General features: G+C 38.7%; 1 protein-coding gene and 1 long non-coding RNA gene across 4 annotated transcripts in view; one reads left to right on the plus strand and one right to left on the minus strand.

Moving 5' to 3' along the window:
- ZBTB10 (zinc finger and BTB domain containing 10) overlaps window positions 1-11420 on the minus strand; it is a 188576-nt gene extending 177156 nt beyond the window's left edge. For all 3 annotated transcript variants that reach the window (XM_051969990.1, XM_051969989.1, XM_051969988.1), the window contains exons 1-2: window positions 10322-11420; window positions 1178-2096 (exon numbers count right to left, since the gene is read on the minus strand). In XM_051969990.1, coding sequence (XP_051825950.1) covers window positions 1178-2096; window positions 10322-11326 — 1924 coding nt within the window. In that variant the 5' untranslated portion in view covers window positions 11327-11420. The remainder of the gene's footprint in view (window positions 1-1177; window positions 2097-10321) is intronic.
- A 92-nt stretch (window positions 11421-11512) lies between these two features.
- Window positions 11513-13975, plus strand: LOC127543738 (uncharacterized). Its single transcript, XR_007949292.1, has 3 exons — window positions 11513-11696; window positions 11856-12068; window positions 12594-13975. It is a non-coding gene; the product is annotated as an uncharacterized LOC127543738 (long non-coding RNA).
- Window positions 13976-16725: the final 2750 nt, after the last annotated feature.

Here is a 16725-nt window from a genome sequence, read left to right on the forward strand (position 1 = left end):
ACTTCTAAGTGTCAACACTGCCTATATAAGGATGGTGGGAAAAAATTTCACTTTCTTTTGAAAAAAGAACAAAAACTTATTTATAGGTTTCTACTGCTCAAAATAGCACCTAAAAATTAGTTCTACCCTTAACAAAACAAAGCAGTGCAGAAAGTATTTGTTATATATAGTCGATGAAAAGTACAAAAGAAAAACAAAGCCATTTCACAAAAAATGGTGTTTTGCCCCTTGGGGAAACTAAAGAGCTAGCCTCTTTGCTAATAGAAAGACAATACTAGCATGGTCACTGCAGGTATGTTAATGTTGTTGCCACTGACAACCAGATTTCTCAAGCCTATCACACATGCAGCAAGTCACAATTCTTTGAGGCAACATAAGCATTAAATCATATCTGACAGTGGTGGACAACTCTGAGGCATACATAGGAAACCTCAAAGCCACTGGGCTGCTTCTTCAAATAAACCGGAATTAGGAACAGATAGTGTTACAAAGGAAACTCTACCAAAAATCTTTTTATATAGAAAGGTTTTGCTCTTGCTTCACTTCACACATCTCTCCTTACTTTCCTCCAAAAAGGAATAAAAATCCCACTCTACAATTTGCTCATTTCTATCCAGAAGGCAGGAAAATGTTGCCCATATTGCCCTAAAAAATTTCAAGTCTAAGACATATCTGGGAGGAAGAGTAGGAGAGACATCTAGATCTTCTAATTCTGATACTAACAAACTCAATTTAGGTTATAACCTTCCTATCATATATACCGCAGTTAACAAATTTCTAAAGTGGTCTAAAGATAATGAAGTAATTTCAACAGAAAAGTCAAATTATTTACATTAGTTGTTAAATATGTATTAACAATGGCTGATAGAGCTGGATCAAGTTGGAGGAATTAACCAAGGGAAATCCAAAACTCAATATAAACTACATTTCTACTTCTATATTCAACTTTCTAAAAGCACAAAGCAAATAGGGAGGAAAGTGAGGGAAGTCTTTCTAGAATACTTTTTAAAAGTTTAACCAAATAAGTCATTTGCAGATGCATTTACAACAGTATACTAATACCCAATTCACAACTTCATTAAAATATACAATATAAACAATATATTTTTCAATTTAAAAAATAGAATAAAAAAAACTTTCAAAATTCAGAAATCCAAAGAATTGGAAGATAAGTTACCTGGCTCTTCCTTAATAAATTGCAAATCCTCTTCTTGGTAAGAAGCAGATGTCTGCATCACTGAGCAATCTTCTAAGTTCTCTTCATTATTAGGTGGTATATTATAAATAAATCTTTTTGTAGTTTGGTTTTTTCTCCTTGCTTTCCCAGTTTCTTGAATTCCTTGTGATCCCATGTCATTCCAAACAAATACTTTTGATTGACCGTGGGATTCATTCTCAGCCGTTTCAGGTGAACTATCCTGGACCCAACTACAGTCATTCATTTGGTAGTTTTCTATTTGGCCCTCATCAATACTGCAACCATCATTTTCACTTTTTATACTACTTGCCAAATTCGTAAGATTTCGAGTTGCCCAAAATCTGGCAACCTTCTGATCCCTTGATGAAGGCAGACCATCTCTACTAATAGATCTTCGATTATAGTCCACAACTACAGACTCCGGAGCTTCTGATTTTATGCTTATATTTAAGGCATCTTTAATAAAATTGCGGCAAGATTGAACAACTTCAGTCATCTGAAGGTAGCTGGCCACTGACATTACTTCAATGGCATTTTGGCTAGTAAGCACCAGATTACCAGAATATAAGAAGTCCAAGATGACTGAAAAACCTTGAACTGCAGCAACATCTAAATGGGTAACAGTGGTTTGGTTACGGTTTTCTTTGTTTGGAAGGTTTTCTTTGTTTGTAAAGCAATATAGAGTCTTGAAATAACGGCTGCCTGCAACCAGGATGTTCTTGTGAGCTCTGAAAACTCGTCCGCTCACCACAATGTCGACATCACAAAGAATGCCTTTCTTCCTCTGCTCATTGAGTTCTTGAAGAAGTTGATAACAGTAAGAGTTCTCATTTGGCCGACTGTTATAATCACAGTATCCCTCTTCATTAGTTGATTCTGATGGTATGCCTTCTGATTCCTGTAATTAGAAAAACAAATATGAATGAGATTAATTTCCTAAAGTTCCAATGCTACCTTGAATAAAATGAATAATTTGCAGTGCTGCTAATCTTTTTAAAGAAAAACTGACCAACTTGTTCATAGTTACCACACTTGGAAAGTGGAATGGAAATTCTCTCAGAAGGAAGAGAGGAAGAAATGGGGGGGAAAAAAAGATTCTCTCCCTAAGGAAAAACAAAACAAAAAACAAAATCCGAGTTCCAATATTCCTAATAACACTGAATATGGGCCCAATTTCAGGAAACTACTAGAAAGGAATATATATCAAGCTTCAGATACAGTAGGGCATTTTAAGGAACTCAATTCATGATTCTAAATTCTTTTACCATTCACAAAGATTATGAACCAGTTGTCCAAAGATATTATCTTTTTTCCATTTCAACAACCCCTCCCCCTATTTTCTTTCCTCGAGGCAATCCTATACAGTAGCTTAAATAACATTATCCATGTTTTACAGGTGTGGAAACTAAGCTAAGTATCAGAGCTAAAAACCCAACCCAAGAATCCTTACTTTAATCCTAGTATTTTTTTCTATTATACCCACTTGACAAATGGAATTTCTTTATTTTTATTTTTCCCTATTTGTAAACTTGCTTTAATCTGAGAATAAGATTTAAACTTGTATTTCTGGATGAACAGCCAGCACACAAATAAACCTTACACCATTTTTAAAATTCTCAGCATTTAGAACAGCATTCTAGTATCTAATTCACAGCTTTCCTAATTGATAGATATAAAAGAATGAGAAAACTTTTGCTGCCTATTATAAATCTTATAAATTCTCTTTACATTGTTATTCTCTACTTGAGGCATACTGTCAAAGTGGAAAGAAAGAGAATTTAAATCAGAACAGAAGTGGGTTCAAAATCTCGTGTATCCACAGTCAAATCACAGCTGAGTTTCAGTTGCCTCATCTAAGAAAAGGGAATAATATCTGTAGTACTTGATACAGATAAGTCAGATAATATTAAAGCACTTTTATAACTCCAAGTACTATATAATATATTGATGTACTTAAAAATCTGAAATCAATAATTCTTAAGCTTCAGTTAAAAACTTTTGCATAGCTTTTGGTAAAACTGACCTCCCCCCCTCCCCCAAACAGAACTTTACTCATGAGAATTCATCTTCTTTTTCAAAAAGAATTTTTTTTTAAAAACTGGAAAGATGAAAAAAAAAGTGCTATCTCATTTTAAACTAGAAAAAATATTTCTTTTAGCAATATTTTTAGATGTTTACTATGAGGATAAGGAAAGCAATGTTACCAATCCATAAAGGCTGGCCTTGCAATCACAAACTAGCAAAATGACTAGAAGGGACATTCACTGGATCTCTTAGCACCTCTGGCAAGTGCCCAAGACTCCAAGTTAAAAGGTGGAGAGAACCCTCACTCACCAAACAAGTTTTTTATATTAAGACCTGACACACACCCCCCTCCAAAAAATCTTGGGGAAAGAAGAACATGAGTTCTAGCATTTGTTCTATGCTCTACATATAAAGGTAATAATTAATTACTGTCATTCACAGCTAAAAAAAATTGTGCCATATATTTTGGCACATCAAATATAGACACAAAGGAAAGTATTCCTGAAGTAAAATTATTTTTTTCATTATTTGGAATAGTTGGTTATCAACAGTTTTAAAGAAGTTTTCATTGCTTTTGTGTTCAATACCTCCTACTCACATTTGAATAGTAGCACTGTGCCATATGTTTGTTATTAGCAGCTGTTAAACATGCCCTTCAATTGAAGCTTGTCAAGTCAAGATGTGTACTCTTGAGGACAAAAACTGGAAGTGCTTTTCCTTTAAATCACGTGTCCCCAAAGAGAAATTTGAGGATTTATATTAAAAGCAAGAATCAGCAATTACATAGCACTATTAAAAAGTGACAACATTACTTAATAAAAAGAGCACAAATTATCAAATTCTTGATGGAACCTAGAAGAAATTAGAAAATAGACCAATAAATTTTAAAAGGTCAACCAAGCTTTATATTTGTTTTTCATAAAAATTCATGTTAGAGGGTAAATTCTGAGTAGGAGGATTCTTCTTTAGACTAAAGTCATCAGTAGGCAGAAGTGGGATTGTGAAAATAATTTTAAGCACAAATATGCCCATGATTAGCCTGTTTCAAGTTCCAAAATAGTTAAAAGTTTACCTAAATATTAATATTAGATGAACAAGAGCAATGTGAAGACTCAGTTCAGGAATGGGCAGAGTATTAGTTTTTAACTTTCTGAGACAAGTATAGTCATGAAAAGAACTAAAAGGAGGAGAGAACCAATCCCCACTTTTAACATCTATACTATTTCTTACATGTGGTGATCCAGCCTCTGCCAGAACACCACCAGTGCCAAGGATAAGAATACAGATTACTGAGGTTAAGAGATTAGGTTAATTTATTTGCCTGAAGCCACACAGAAACATTTTGCAATGTCCTTTCACAAGCTTCAAATCCAATGCTATTTCCAATAAATTTTTAGATAACTCAAATAGTTATAAAGTTCCTCCCTTTACTAAACTGAAATCTATCTCCTTGTAACTTTTTCACCCAACTGGTTCTATTTCTCCTCTGAAATCAAGCAGGTTTGTCCTAATAGTCCTCTTGTGGTTTGTTTTTGTTTTTTAAAAGCACACAGAGTTCTGTGAATAGATCAACTAATTTAAAGATCCATTTTTAGAAAATTGTGTTAGTTAATTTAAGAAAACCTAGGTCCATAAAGTTTGTGACCTTTTATTATGAGGCCCCTCACAATTAGTCTAATATTTACTTCTTATTTTAATGTGGTACTCCAATTAGTAGTTTTGTAATCTGAAAGTAATCACAAGAAACTACAAAGAGTTGCTATTTATGGTAGAAAGACAAGTTTGGGATGTACTTGACTCTGATCTTGGGCTTGCCATTTAATCTCAATTTTTTCATCTATAAAATGAAGATGTTGGACTACACTACCTCTTAAAAGATCTCTTCTAGTTCTAGATCCATTTCCTTATTATCTAAGACTTCTTAGGAAATAGGCTTGATGTGGAATTAAGACTTTTCTATATTTGTTTTGTAATTCTTGAATTTATTGGTCTCTTCAACAGTAAAATGAGGATATACTTGCTTAGTCTAACTCACAGGATTGTATAAAAAGAACATTATAAAATCTTAAGCATTATGTAAATAGAAGGTCCTATCAATTACCTAACCTCACAGAGTTGGTATAAAAATCAAATGAGATAATTAAAGTACTTTGGAAGTTAGAATCGTTACAGAATATCACTGGCTATAATCAACTATATATTTTGCACTATTTTTTGCTTTAAAAATCTAATTTAAACTTTTATCACTTAATTATTATTACTTCTGTGACTGGGAGTAACTGGAGGAAGGAATACCCAATGGTAAGAATCTAACAGGGAGTTCCTACAACTCACCCACTTAAAAACATCTTAATAAAACTAAAACCTGAGAATGCATATGAAAGGGAAAGAAATAATTCCCTAAGAATTGTGTTACATAAACAAAACAATCTGTAGCAGCAATCTGAAGAAACACATATACACACCCTACCTCTGAAACTAAACTGTGTGCATGCTTACATCCAAAGAAAGAACACAGGGAAATGAGTGTAAACTGTTTGCATTTTTGTTTTTCTTCCCGGGTTATTTCTACCTTCTGAATCCAATTCTTCCTGTGCAACAAGAGAACTGTTCGGTTCTGCACACATATATTGTATCTAGAATATACTGTGACATATTTAACATGTATAGAACTGCTTGCCATCTGGGGGAGGGGGTGGAGGAAGGAGGGGAAAAATCGGAACAGAAGTGAGTGCAAGGGATAATGTTGTAAAAAATTACCCTGGCATGGGTTCTATCAATAAAAAGTTATTAAAAAAAAAAAACAAAAAAAAAAAACTGTGTGCATGCTATACTTATGCCCAGTAGAGACAAGGTCTTGAAATCAGGTGTTATGATGTTAACCAGCTATATATTACTATTTTTCTGCAACAAAACCATAAAGTGGCTTTTGATTTTTAACTGATCAAAACTAAAATTTCCCCACCATCCAAAAAACCCAAGATCACATCATCCCAACTGTTTACCCAATTTGTATACAGATAATTTGGGCAACAGAGTAGAAAGGTCAAAAATTCTGCTCTCCCTCCAACCCTCAATCCTGGCTAAAATAAAATTTAGATTATATTCAGCTTCCTCCTACAAAGGAAGGTGAATCCAAATAGCAAAGAGTTTTTGTTTTCTTTTCTCTTCCTACAAACTAATGGTAGTGATGGCCAGGAAAATACTTAAAATATGGTCTAAATCCTGAAAAATGAATGACACTAAATAATCATGGAATGATTTAATGACATTTTCTACCAAATAAGCTTAAATCATTTCGAAGGCAAAAAATTTATATATCTATATCTATGTGTATGTTTTACTATCATACACATACACACATATTTAGTTAAGAGACTAAGTCTATACCAAAAATATCAAGACTGCTTTAAAATTTCAATGAAAATAAGTTTAAGCAAGCCTACCAGCACATTCACTTATTTGATGGCAAATTTTTCTAATAGGTATTATTTACACTTGCCAAAGAATAACTTCAGACTACATATTCCAAGTTAAACAATTATGAAACAAACAATATTTTTAAAAGGTTCTTTTTTATAGATTACAAAAAGCTAGATACTTTTATTCTCCTCATAACCTAGATTTCTAAGCATAAGCATATTTGCAATGTATAGTAATAGACCTTTAAAAAAAAAAAAAAAAACTGTAGACACCCTTTGGTTTCAAATGTTGACAAGTAACAATAATGAAATGGATTTATGAATTCCCCCAAACCAGACGGAGTATACTGCATAGTATAGTATGTCCTAGTGTATATGGTGTATCAATTGAAGACTTTAGAGGTCAAATAACTTGCCCAAGATCACAGTGCTACTTAATGGTACCTCTCAATTATAAGGAGTCTCTCAGTCTTCCTTTCTACACTACACAGCTATAAAATAAAGAGAACACTGCTTACACATACAGAAATTATGTTCTAATATTTCCAAAATTCAAAAAATTAACTGGAGAAATGTTTCAGTCTAAGTTAGAAGGCAGGAGACAAAACCTTAATAGTAATCATGTCCCTAACCACCTGTATCTTCTAATTCCTTATTATAAACTTTAAAGCAGCAGAGACTTGAATAGCATTAACAGGAAAGATTAGTATGCTAAAAAATTACTTCAGTCTGAAGAAATACATAAACATGACGCTGGGGCTAGAAAATGTACATAGTCAAATTGGCTTTAAGCAAGCTACAACTTTTAACTATTTCTCCCTCTTACTCCCTAGGTAAGGATCTACGGATCTTTCACTTTGTTTCAAATTTGTACAATCCAAGTGTTGGGAACCATTTATGACAAATGAAAGGGAAAAGCTGACAGATCTGCTTTGCTTCAACCACCATTCAGCTCTGATTCTGGTGTAATATCAACAAAAGCAAATTAGAGAAGAATCACTGGTCTGATCTGTCAATTAAATGTCTGAAAATACTAACTAAATTTGGGTGTTTTGTCATTACTTATAATAAACATAAAAAGAAACTGCCTTAGTTTCCACTTTCAAAATTTTCAAACTAAAAAACTTCCCAAAGTTATATAAGTAAAAATTTTTCACTATTTTCAAACACAATCATCTTATCTCATAAAATCCTTTAAAATACATACTAAGAATTAACTTTGACCTTTATTAAAATACAGTCACCTATGGCTAAGCACAATACTGCATATGATGTGTAGGGATGGAAAAACTACTCAGAAGTTTAGGATAAGAAATGAAGCCAATTTAACCACCTGGAAATACCTGGAGTAACATGAAAAGACTTGGACCTCCCACAACAACCAGTTTTCACTTTTGACTACAATATTGCCTTATAAAGAAGCAATTAGCAGCTCAATTTTGCATTTAACCTAAAATAATGGTGTGAAACCTGTCAGAAATTTGCAATTTGTTAACAATAAATTATTTAGATGAATTCTGACAACCCAAGCAGTCTTTAGCCATGAGTAAAATTTGTCCTATAAAGGGGCAACATTCCCTGGTTCTGGTACAGGAATAAAATAGGTCACAGCCAGAAGCAACCAAGAGTTAGACAAGGAAGCACTAATTCAAGACTGATAAGACTATATCCCCCAAAAGTACATTCTATGGAAAACAAAGTACTAAGAATGCATTGTACTCAAGAACAATACAGGGCTACATACACTCTACCACACAAATGTGTGGTACATGAAGTATGCCAAAATGTAGATGTATGAGCTCCCAAGAGCTTAAAGAGTGAAAAGGAGCATCTAGTTCCCTCAGGGGATTGGTCCAAGGGTTCTTAACATTTTTTTTTGGGGGGGGGGGTGGAGGAGGAGGGAGAGGTCACAGATCCCTTTTCAAAATGTTAAGGATATAAAATAGCATTTCAAGCAAACAAATAAGACTTAAATTAGTTTTCAAATTACTAATTCCCAGAGCCTGTCAAGAACTCCTGATTTACCTCAACCCCATCATTTTATAAATGAAGATTAAGATCGAGAAAGATTCAATGATTTGCCCAACGTTACAAAAGGTAAAGTACCTGAGACAAAAATTTGAACCTTCTTTTCCCTATCTCCAAATTCAATTCTGTAACATATCAAGTACTAAAAATTGTAATTTTGAAGTATTAGACTAGATAGGACTGTTAGGAGACCTGATAGTTTTCTGATTCTGAGCTTTGTGATCTTGAGCAGATCATTTGGGCTTAACTTCAGTAAAATGAAAAAATCGGACAATATTTTCTATAATTTACTAAGGCCTCAATAAAAAAGAATGAATTTCAAGGTCTTAATTCTATACAGAGGTTCACCAGAGGTATCTCTTAGGCAACTAATATTTATGTCATCATTATATGTCATTATCTCTTGGTAAAAGGCTTAGTAACTCTATTTATTAGGCTACACTAACTTATTTGGTTACTTAAAGACTACACAGTAAGTTGAAATTTTTACTTTTGATTGACTCCTGTGCTATTATCATTAAGAGCCTGAGAAACTACAAAATGAGATCTCTAAATCACTTCAATTCACTGCACTGACATGAATAATTGCATCTGTGAGACTACATCTGTATAATTTAGTGACGTTTTGATAACTGCCTCTAAAGATGAATTCTACCTACTAAGTGAAACACATGGGTTATACCAAATCTTTAAACCAGCTTAACTTCAAGAGGGATAAGATCAAGATGACATGCCAGAACTTCAAATGTCTATACTGTTTCGACTCCTGTAATAATTTCAAGCAGCTCAATGCCACCACAAAACTGTTCTATCCATGAGTTATGTCACATTAGCAAATTATTAATTACTTTGGAAACGAAAATGTTGGAGTCAATAGCCTGTTGTAAATATTGTTGTATCTGCTCATACCATCCAACTGGGATATCTAATAGGCAATGTTTAAAAGCTATTTTACAACAACTTTAAGAAAAAGAACATCGCCCAGAGATAAAGCCTGTAAACAAGATTTCTTTAAAGCAAAGGAGATAAGTGGGGAGAAAAAAATTCACTAGTCAGAAACAAAGTATTTTAGTCGAAAGAACTCCTAATACAATCTGTTCAAAATTTCAAATTATCCGGAATATAAAAGAAATTACTGAACGGAACATCCTAAAAGTAGAAGCAAGGCTATCATTCTCAAATCGGTTACTATTTTTCAGACATGGCTCAGTATTCAATCTTAATATTAACATTAGTCAGGACCCATAAAGTCACAGGTATATTTTAAATGGGTTGTCAGTGCTGATAAACTTAGATGACTAGAAATTGCAACTTTTTAAGTGAGAAACTGCAACCTTTAATGTGCCTAAGGAAACCTAATCTTGATCCAATCAGATAAGATACAGCAAAGCAATCTGCTTATTAGTCACAGAAGGTAAAACTGGTCTTTAACGCTAATTCTGCATAACAATTAGAATGGTCAGTCACCCAACAAAGATTTCAAAAACTATTCCCCTACACTGTTCCCCGAACCCCCATCCCAAAAAGGTCCCCCCTCAAAGCCTACAATCAGAAAGACCCTTACACGGAAAAAGGGGAGTTCCTGGGGAGAATAAACCTTCCTGGGTTAAAGGGTCCGGAAAAGTAGAGGGTATGCGCTGTACTGTACCTGCGTGTTGGATTCGTGGAGTCTGTGCTCGGCGGAGAGATGGTGCCTGAGAAGGAGGGCTCTCTTGTAGTTACGAGTCCCCCTCGAAAGCTCATCGTGGCCCACTAGGGGCAAGTCCCCACTGCCCCCATCCTCGGGAGTCTTTTGGCACCAGGAGCAGGACATGAGGCCAGTGTCCTGGCAATACTGCAGCCAGGAAAACTCCTTCAGCCAGGAGGTTTGGAAAGAACAGTGCAGCTTCTGCAGGAGGGACTTGGGCCGGGCCAGCGGGAAATGCTGGACGCTCTCTCCTTCCCCGGCTCCCACGCTGCTGCCCTCCGCCTCATCCCCCCCATCGCCTCCCGACCGCCTGCTGCTGCTGCAGCTGCCGCCTTCCGCCCCGCTGCCGTCGCCCAGACTCGCCCCCTCCTCCTCGTCCTCGCTGCTGTCGCTCAGGGACGCCCCGTCCTGCACCAACTCTTTCCCCTCCAGCACATCCAGCTCGAGGTCCTCGTCCGCCGTCCCCCGCCCATTGAAGTGCCTCGGGGGCCACGCCGAGGCCTCCGCGCTGCCGCCGCTGCCATTGTTATTGAGACCCCCACCACCGCCTCCACGAAAGGCCAGAGTCCGGCGGTTCCTCTCGGGGATCATGGGGCCCCCGGCGCCGCCGCTGCTGCCGCCGCCGCCACCGCCCAGCGAGGCGGGGCCGCCCCCGTCCTGCGCGAGAAGCAGGTCCTTCCCTTCCTCAGCGGCGGCGGCGGCGGCGGCGGCGGCAGGGGCAGGGGCGGCCGTGGCGGCGGCGGCCTCCAGGTCTTCGGGTTCCAGGCCCTCCAGTTCCACTTCCTCGTCCGCCCCCCGCCCATTGAGCTGCTGTTGCTGCCGCGGCTGTTGCTGTGGCGGCCAGGCCGAGGCCTCCCCGCCGCCACCGTTATTGTTCGTGGAGCCGCCGCCGCCGCCGCTGCTGCTGGCGGTGACCAGCCCGCCTCCTCGGAACGCCAGCGTCCTGCGGTTCATCTCAGCGAACATGGCGCGCGCCGCCGCAGCCGCCCGGTGCCCCCGGCTCGCGCCCGGTCTCGAGCTCCGTCTCGCGCTCGCTCCGTGCCCCCGTCTCGCGCGCTCCCTCTCTTTGCCTCCCCCCTCCTCCTCCTCCTCCTCCTCTTCCTCCTCCTCCTCCTCCTCCTCCTTCTCCCCCGCCCCCCTCCCACCCACCCACCCACCCCCTACCCCCGCCCCTCACGCCCGGGTCTCGCGCTCCTCTTCTCTCCCCCCTCCCTTCCCTCCGGTCTCGCGCTCACGGTCCCTCTCACGCGTCTGGCGCTCGCCTGGCTTCTTCCTTGGGCCGTTCTCCTCCTCCGCCCCCCTCCGTGGCGATTTCGAAAAGCGCTTCGCGGGAAAGGTTAGGGGGCGGGGGGAGGTGGCGGAGGCAGCGGCGGCGGCGGCGGCGGCGACGGTGGTGGTGGCGGCGGCGGTGAAGGAGGAGGCAGTCGGGGGTGCGTGGGGCCTTCAAAGTTGAGAGGCAGAGAGTAAGGAGACCCTCCCTTGCCCTCTTCGGCAGGCCAGGGAAAAGAGAGAGCCTTCTCCCGGAGCGCACGAGTCCGGACCCCTCCGCCAGCCTCCGGAGCCGAGAGGACCCGCGGCGCGCCGGGTGGCCGGCTTCCACCATATAAAAAACCGACAATGAACCCGGCGGAGCGTTTCCGTCCGACCAGGCCCTGGCGGAGGTCGAATGGCAAATGAACAACGGACTGTGCGCCCACAATGCACCGGGGTAGCAGTAACCGCTGGAGGGGGAGAGGGTGGGGGCCGGGCTGGGGAGGGGGGCTGGGCTTGGGGGTGGGGGGGCGCCTGGGGAACGGGAAAGGGGCTGGGCTGGGCCTGTGGGGGGAGCGGAAAGGAAGCCGGACCTGGGGGGGGTGGGGTAGGGGCGGGGGTGGAGGAGGTGAGTGGGGCGTGGGAGGTGTCACCCAAGAAGGTGAGAGGATTATTGGGGGCTTGGAGGGAAGGGGGCCTGGTCTGTGAGAAGAGGAGAAAGGCCGGGCTGGGCGCGAGGAACAGCTGGCGAGTGTCAGGTTATGGTGTGTTTTCTCCAGACCAGTCGCACCTCTTCGCCCCCGACTCCCCTTCCTGCAAGCCCATTTCTCCTTTTCTCAAGCCGCGAGCTAAGCACCCTAGGACGAAGTGTTGTGAAAATAAATCTCCGCGTAGGGAGCCGAGTTAAACAGCCTTTCGCTTTTGGCCCGTAGTGGGTGGGAGTACCCTAAGTAACTGAACTTATTTTCGTCCTTTCACAAAGGCTGGACCGGGCGATGAATTTGGAGTGAGATGATTGCACCATGGACACCTCCTCCTCTGATGCATTGTGTCTGTGTGTGTCTGCGTGTGAGGGAGTGAGGGAGGCAGCACCCCGGGCCCAAGGCAATAATCATTTCACAGAAATGCACCGCCCCGAGTGTCTTATTGCTGTGATGAAATGGAAATTTAAATAAAAGGTCGAACACGTGCGTTCACTGGGAAGTATTGACATGGGTGTTACATCACCGGCAGCCAATCAGATAACTCCAGTTGTGTTTATACTTCTACAACCACCTTGTGAGTATTACAGTATGTCATAACGTTATAAATATTAGGCAGGGTTTTCCCCGGAGTGGGGAGGAGTCAGCTTCTACGGTGTGTGGCACAGAAGATTTTGCATTTAAGATAACAGTCTGCATTTAAAAAAAAAAATAACTGCTTGAATGGTTTCACATTACAATAATTCAGAAGTAATTAGAGGGACATATTTGAGATGGAAATAAAGTTACCTTAATATAATATTAGAAAAAGTTTTCCGACTTTATACTCAATTGAGGAATATTATTATAGGTAGAAGTGCTTATTTAATGTCTAATGTTTAATACATCGAACTCCTGTGTATTTAAATGTGAATTCGTTAATTTCACAAGATTTTTTTCAAGTAAAATTATTGTTTCAAATATCAAGTTTGTGGGTTTTTTTTTTAATTATTTCAAAATGTTGATGGTTTTACTCTGTTACATTGGCTTAGGGAACTCCCTCTATAAGTACAGCTCCTACAACTCTTCTGCATTGGTATATAATTGTTAGTCTTGGCTGGGGCATTGAGAGGTTAATCACTTGTACTGTCATCTAGCCAGTAGTTGCTAGCTATTTGAGACTTGAATCTAGGCCTTTTAAAGTTTTAAGTATTTTATGATTGTGATTGTGAGATTCTTGTCCCATACCTAGTGTACTTTTTTTTTTTTTTTTGCAATTTAATTTTTTTTGTATTGCCATTTAAAAAAATAAAACAGCCTTGTATTATTGAAGTAATTATGAAACCTTAGAAAACAATACCATATTACAAATTTGCTGAAGGAAATTTTAGGAATTAACATTTTTAACTAGCGTGTCGTTTTCATTGGTTTAAAAAGTCATCTACTAAAAGCATTTTTCGTTTAATACAATGTAGTTTCAAGTAGAATGTTTAAATGATATACACCTTTTTATTTGGGTCACCTGCTGATAAATAATAAAGATGATTGGTTAAGAATATAATTTGTAATCCTGGAACTTGAACTTTTTGTTGTTTTCCCTTTCTGAATTGGTTAACTAGTCTTTTAAGGATGACCCCTTGGCATTATAACCATATTCTAGAAATAAACATACATTTTAAGACTATCTGATATGTTTCCATTATTTCGGATGGACAACCATTTAATTTATTAGTAGTACATTTCTTTTTCCTTTATTTAAAAAAATGGCCTTTTGCAAAGAAATAGATTGTCTTAATTTTTGTAACTTTTGTCCTGTAGTAATTTTTCCAGAGTCAGGGTAATAAGATGAAATTTTGATTTTGTGTTTAATGTGTTCAATAATGAATTTTCCTTTTTCTTTTTTTTTCCAAAACAAAAATTTTAGATTCTTATCTTCTGTGATGTTTTTCACTGGTAAAAACACCAAAACTTTGATGTGTACTTTAATGTTTTTGTAACGTGCACATTGCCTTCTACCTAGTATTGTATTAAACCTTGATATTTTAGCTAGTCATATGTGATTATCCAGTTGACAGAATGCAAAAATCCCTGACTCCTGACTCCTTAGCATCCAGATAGCTCCCCAACACCTTATAAATTGTTTGCATAGAGATCCAAAAAAGATAATTGTTAATGTTTGTTTTTCATTTTGGAAGACCATGATGAGATGATGCCAAGGCATTCATATGAATTGGATTTGGGGGATTGGAGGGAGGGGGGCTATGTAAAGTCACCAGCCTCACTCCTCGAGAGCCATCATCTTCAGGGTAAGATGCAGTTGGGGCTACAGGAGATGGTTCTGGATGCTATCTGAGAGACCTTGACCTTTTTTAAGAAGTTAAGGTCTTTAACAGGTCTCAGTTTGATTGAATTTTAATACCCAATCAACGGTTAAGGGTAGTTAAGAAAAGAGCCTGAGAATAGCCTGGTTTACCTATTTTAAAAACAAACAAAAATCCATCCGGGAAGGAAGACCCTCAGGGTTTTTGGCTGAAACAGAAACCTTTGCTATTAACATTCACTCTGAGCCAATCAGGATCCAAACAATGACTACGTGGGGCTTGGCCTGGGACCTATTGTTGATCAATCAACTTGAGAGCCCGAGTTATTGGGAACCTAGCCTTTTTGAGTTTGATTTTAGAAAGGATGATAGAAATGGAGCAGAGGAGGGGTGACATGACATAGTATCTTCTAGTGAGAGAAATCTGATAAGCAAATGGGGATCCCCTGTTCTCAGAGTGGGCACACAGGAATTTCCCCTTCTTTTCCAAATTCCTACTAGCAAATAGAGAGCCTCTCTTCTAACCCTTAACCTACATTTCCCTTTGGGGTTCTACCAGATTAAGGAAATTCCCTCTCTACTGGGGAACCCCAGGAATCAGGGAGAGCCCCACTTTAGATCTAGATGCAAACCACTGTACCCCACTAAAAAACAGTAGATAGCGTCAGTGGTTATGGTTCATTAGATGTGTTTTGTCATTAAATTTGAGTCTGTTTTGTGTGGTAACTATTACTCCACTGCTATACAATTTATATTCACCACTCACTTGTTTCTGAATACATTTTAAACTGTAAACCTTTTGGAACTACTAGCTCAATGCTTTTAAATCTTTTTAAGGTCCCTAAGATCCATTCCTGGGTTTTCTTATCACCATCTTCTTTCACTATAAATAAACACCCCTATAGACACAAGCTTAATTGAATCAAAGTGACACTGAATTTTTTCATAATTAATGCTTTTAAGTTTTTCTTCTATGATAAACTTGTAGGGCACAGAGTGGTTTATAGAGAGAAAAACTTGTAGAAGTGCTTCATTGTTTTAAGATGACAAATTGAAAATCAAACTAAGAAAGGGCAAAGCCTTCTAATAATGGCTTTTATTTGTATAGCATATTATAGATTTCCAAATAATTCATATATATCATTTGTTCCTCATAGCCCTCTGAGATACAGTAATTTTAATTATTCTCCTTTTTAAAATAAAGAAACTGAAACTCAGAGAGGATAAGCAATTTAGTCCACAGCAAAAAAATAAGTGGCAGACTCAAACCTGTGTCTTCTCATGTCTGCTTCCTTTTCTACTGTGTCACACTGTATGTAATGTCACTGTGAAACAAGTAAGTTAGTGGTTAGCACAGTACCTGGCACCTGTTAGATGCTTAATAAATGTTTATTGATTGTTGATTAAATTAGTATAAGTAGAAAACATTTAAATCTCCCAGTTTATAACATGCTTAGATTTTTCCTTCTTCTTACCTTGCATTATGTTAAAATACAGTTAGAAACTTTTAATACCTTAAAAGTATTTATCTAAAGCAAATGATGAAGACAGATTGGGGGCCTGATTTGGTATACCTAATGGGGCTCCCAAATATATTGGACTAAGGTATCAAAACCATTCACCTTGATGGTGTCCCCTAAATTCCTGTCCTCAGTTGATCTTCCAATGGACTATTTAAAGCAGCTATAGGTCACCTTGATCCTGCGCCGCTATTGCTCAGAATCAACTGGACTGAGCTGTTGTAGCAAGACTGGTTTCACTGTTGATCTCCCCATGTCTAACTAAACTATCTACAGCTACGATTGCCCTGAAAATTGTCCAGTTACCGGGTAGCACAGCACGAAAAATCAATTATTAAGTGTTGACTAATAAATTTCAGAGGCAACACAATAACCAGTGACTTTGTCCATAGAATTATTTGCTTGTCTACTAGGATGCTGTTCTTTGTTGTGAAATTAGGCATTTTTTTTCTCTTTTGATTAAAGAGAACAAGGAAAAAATTTATCTTAAACTACTGAATTAAAATTTGTGCTAAATTTTGGTACTATGTATATAACTTTTTTGCTGACCAGATTTGTGATTTCATTGGTGTAAAGAGAAGCATCGTTTATCAG

Source organism: Antechinus flavipes, chromosome 1, assembly GCF_016432865.1.
Source record: "Antechinus flavipes isolate AdamAnt ecotype Samford, QLD, Australia chromosome 1, AdamAnt_v2, whole genome shotgun sequence".
Taxonomy (NCBI): Eukaryota; Metazoa; Chordata; class Mammalia; order Dasyuromorphia; family Dasyuridae; genus Antechinus; species Antechinus flavipes.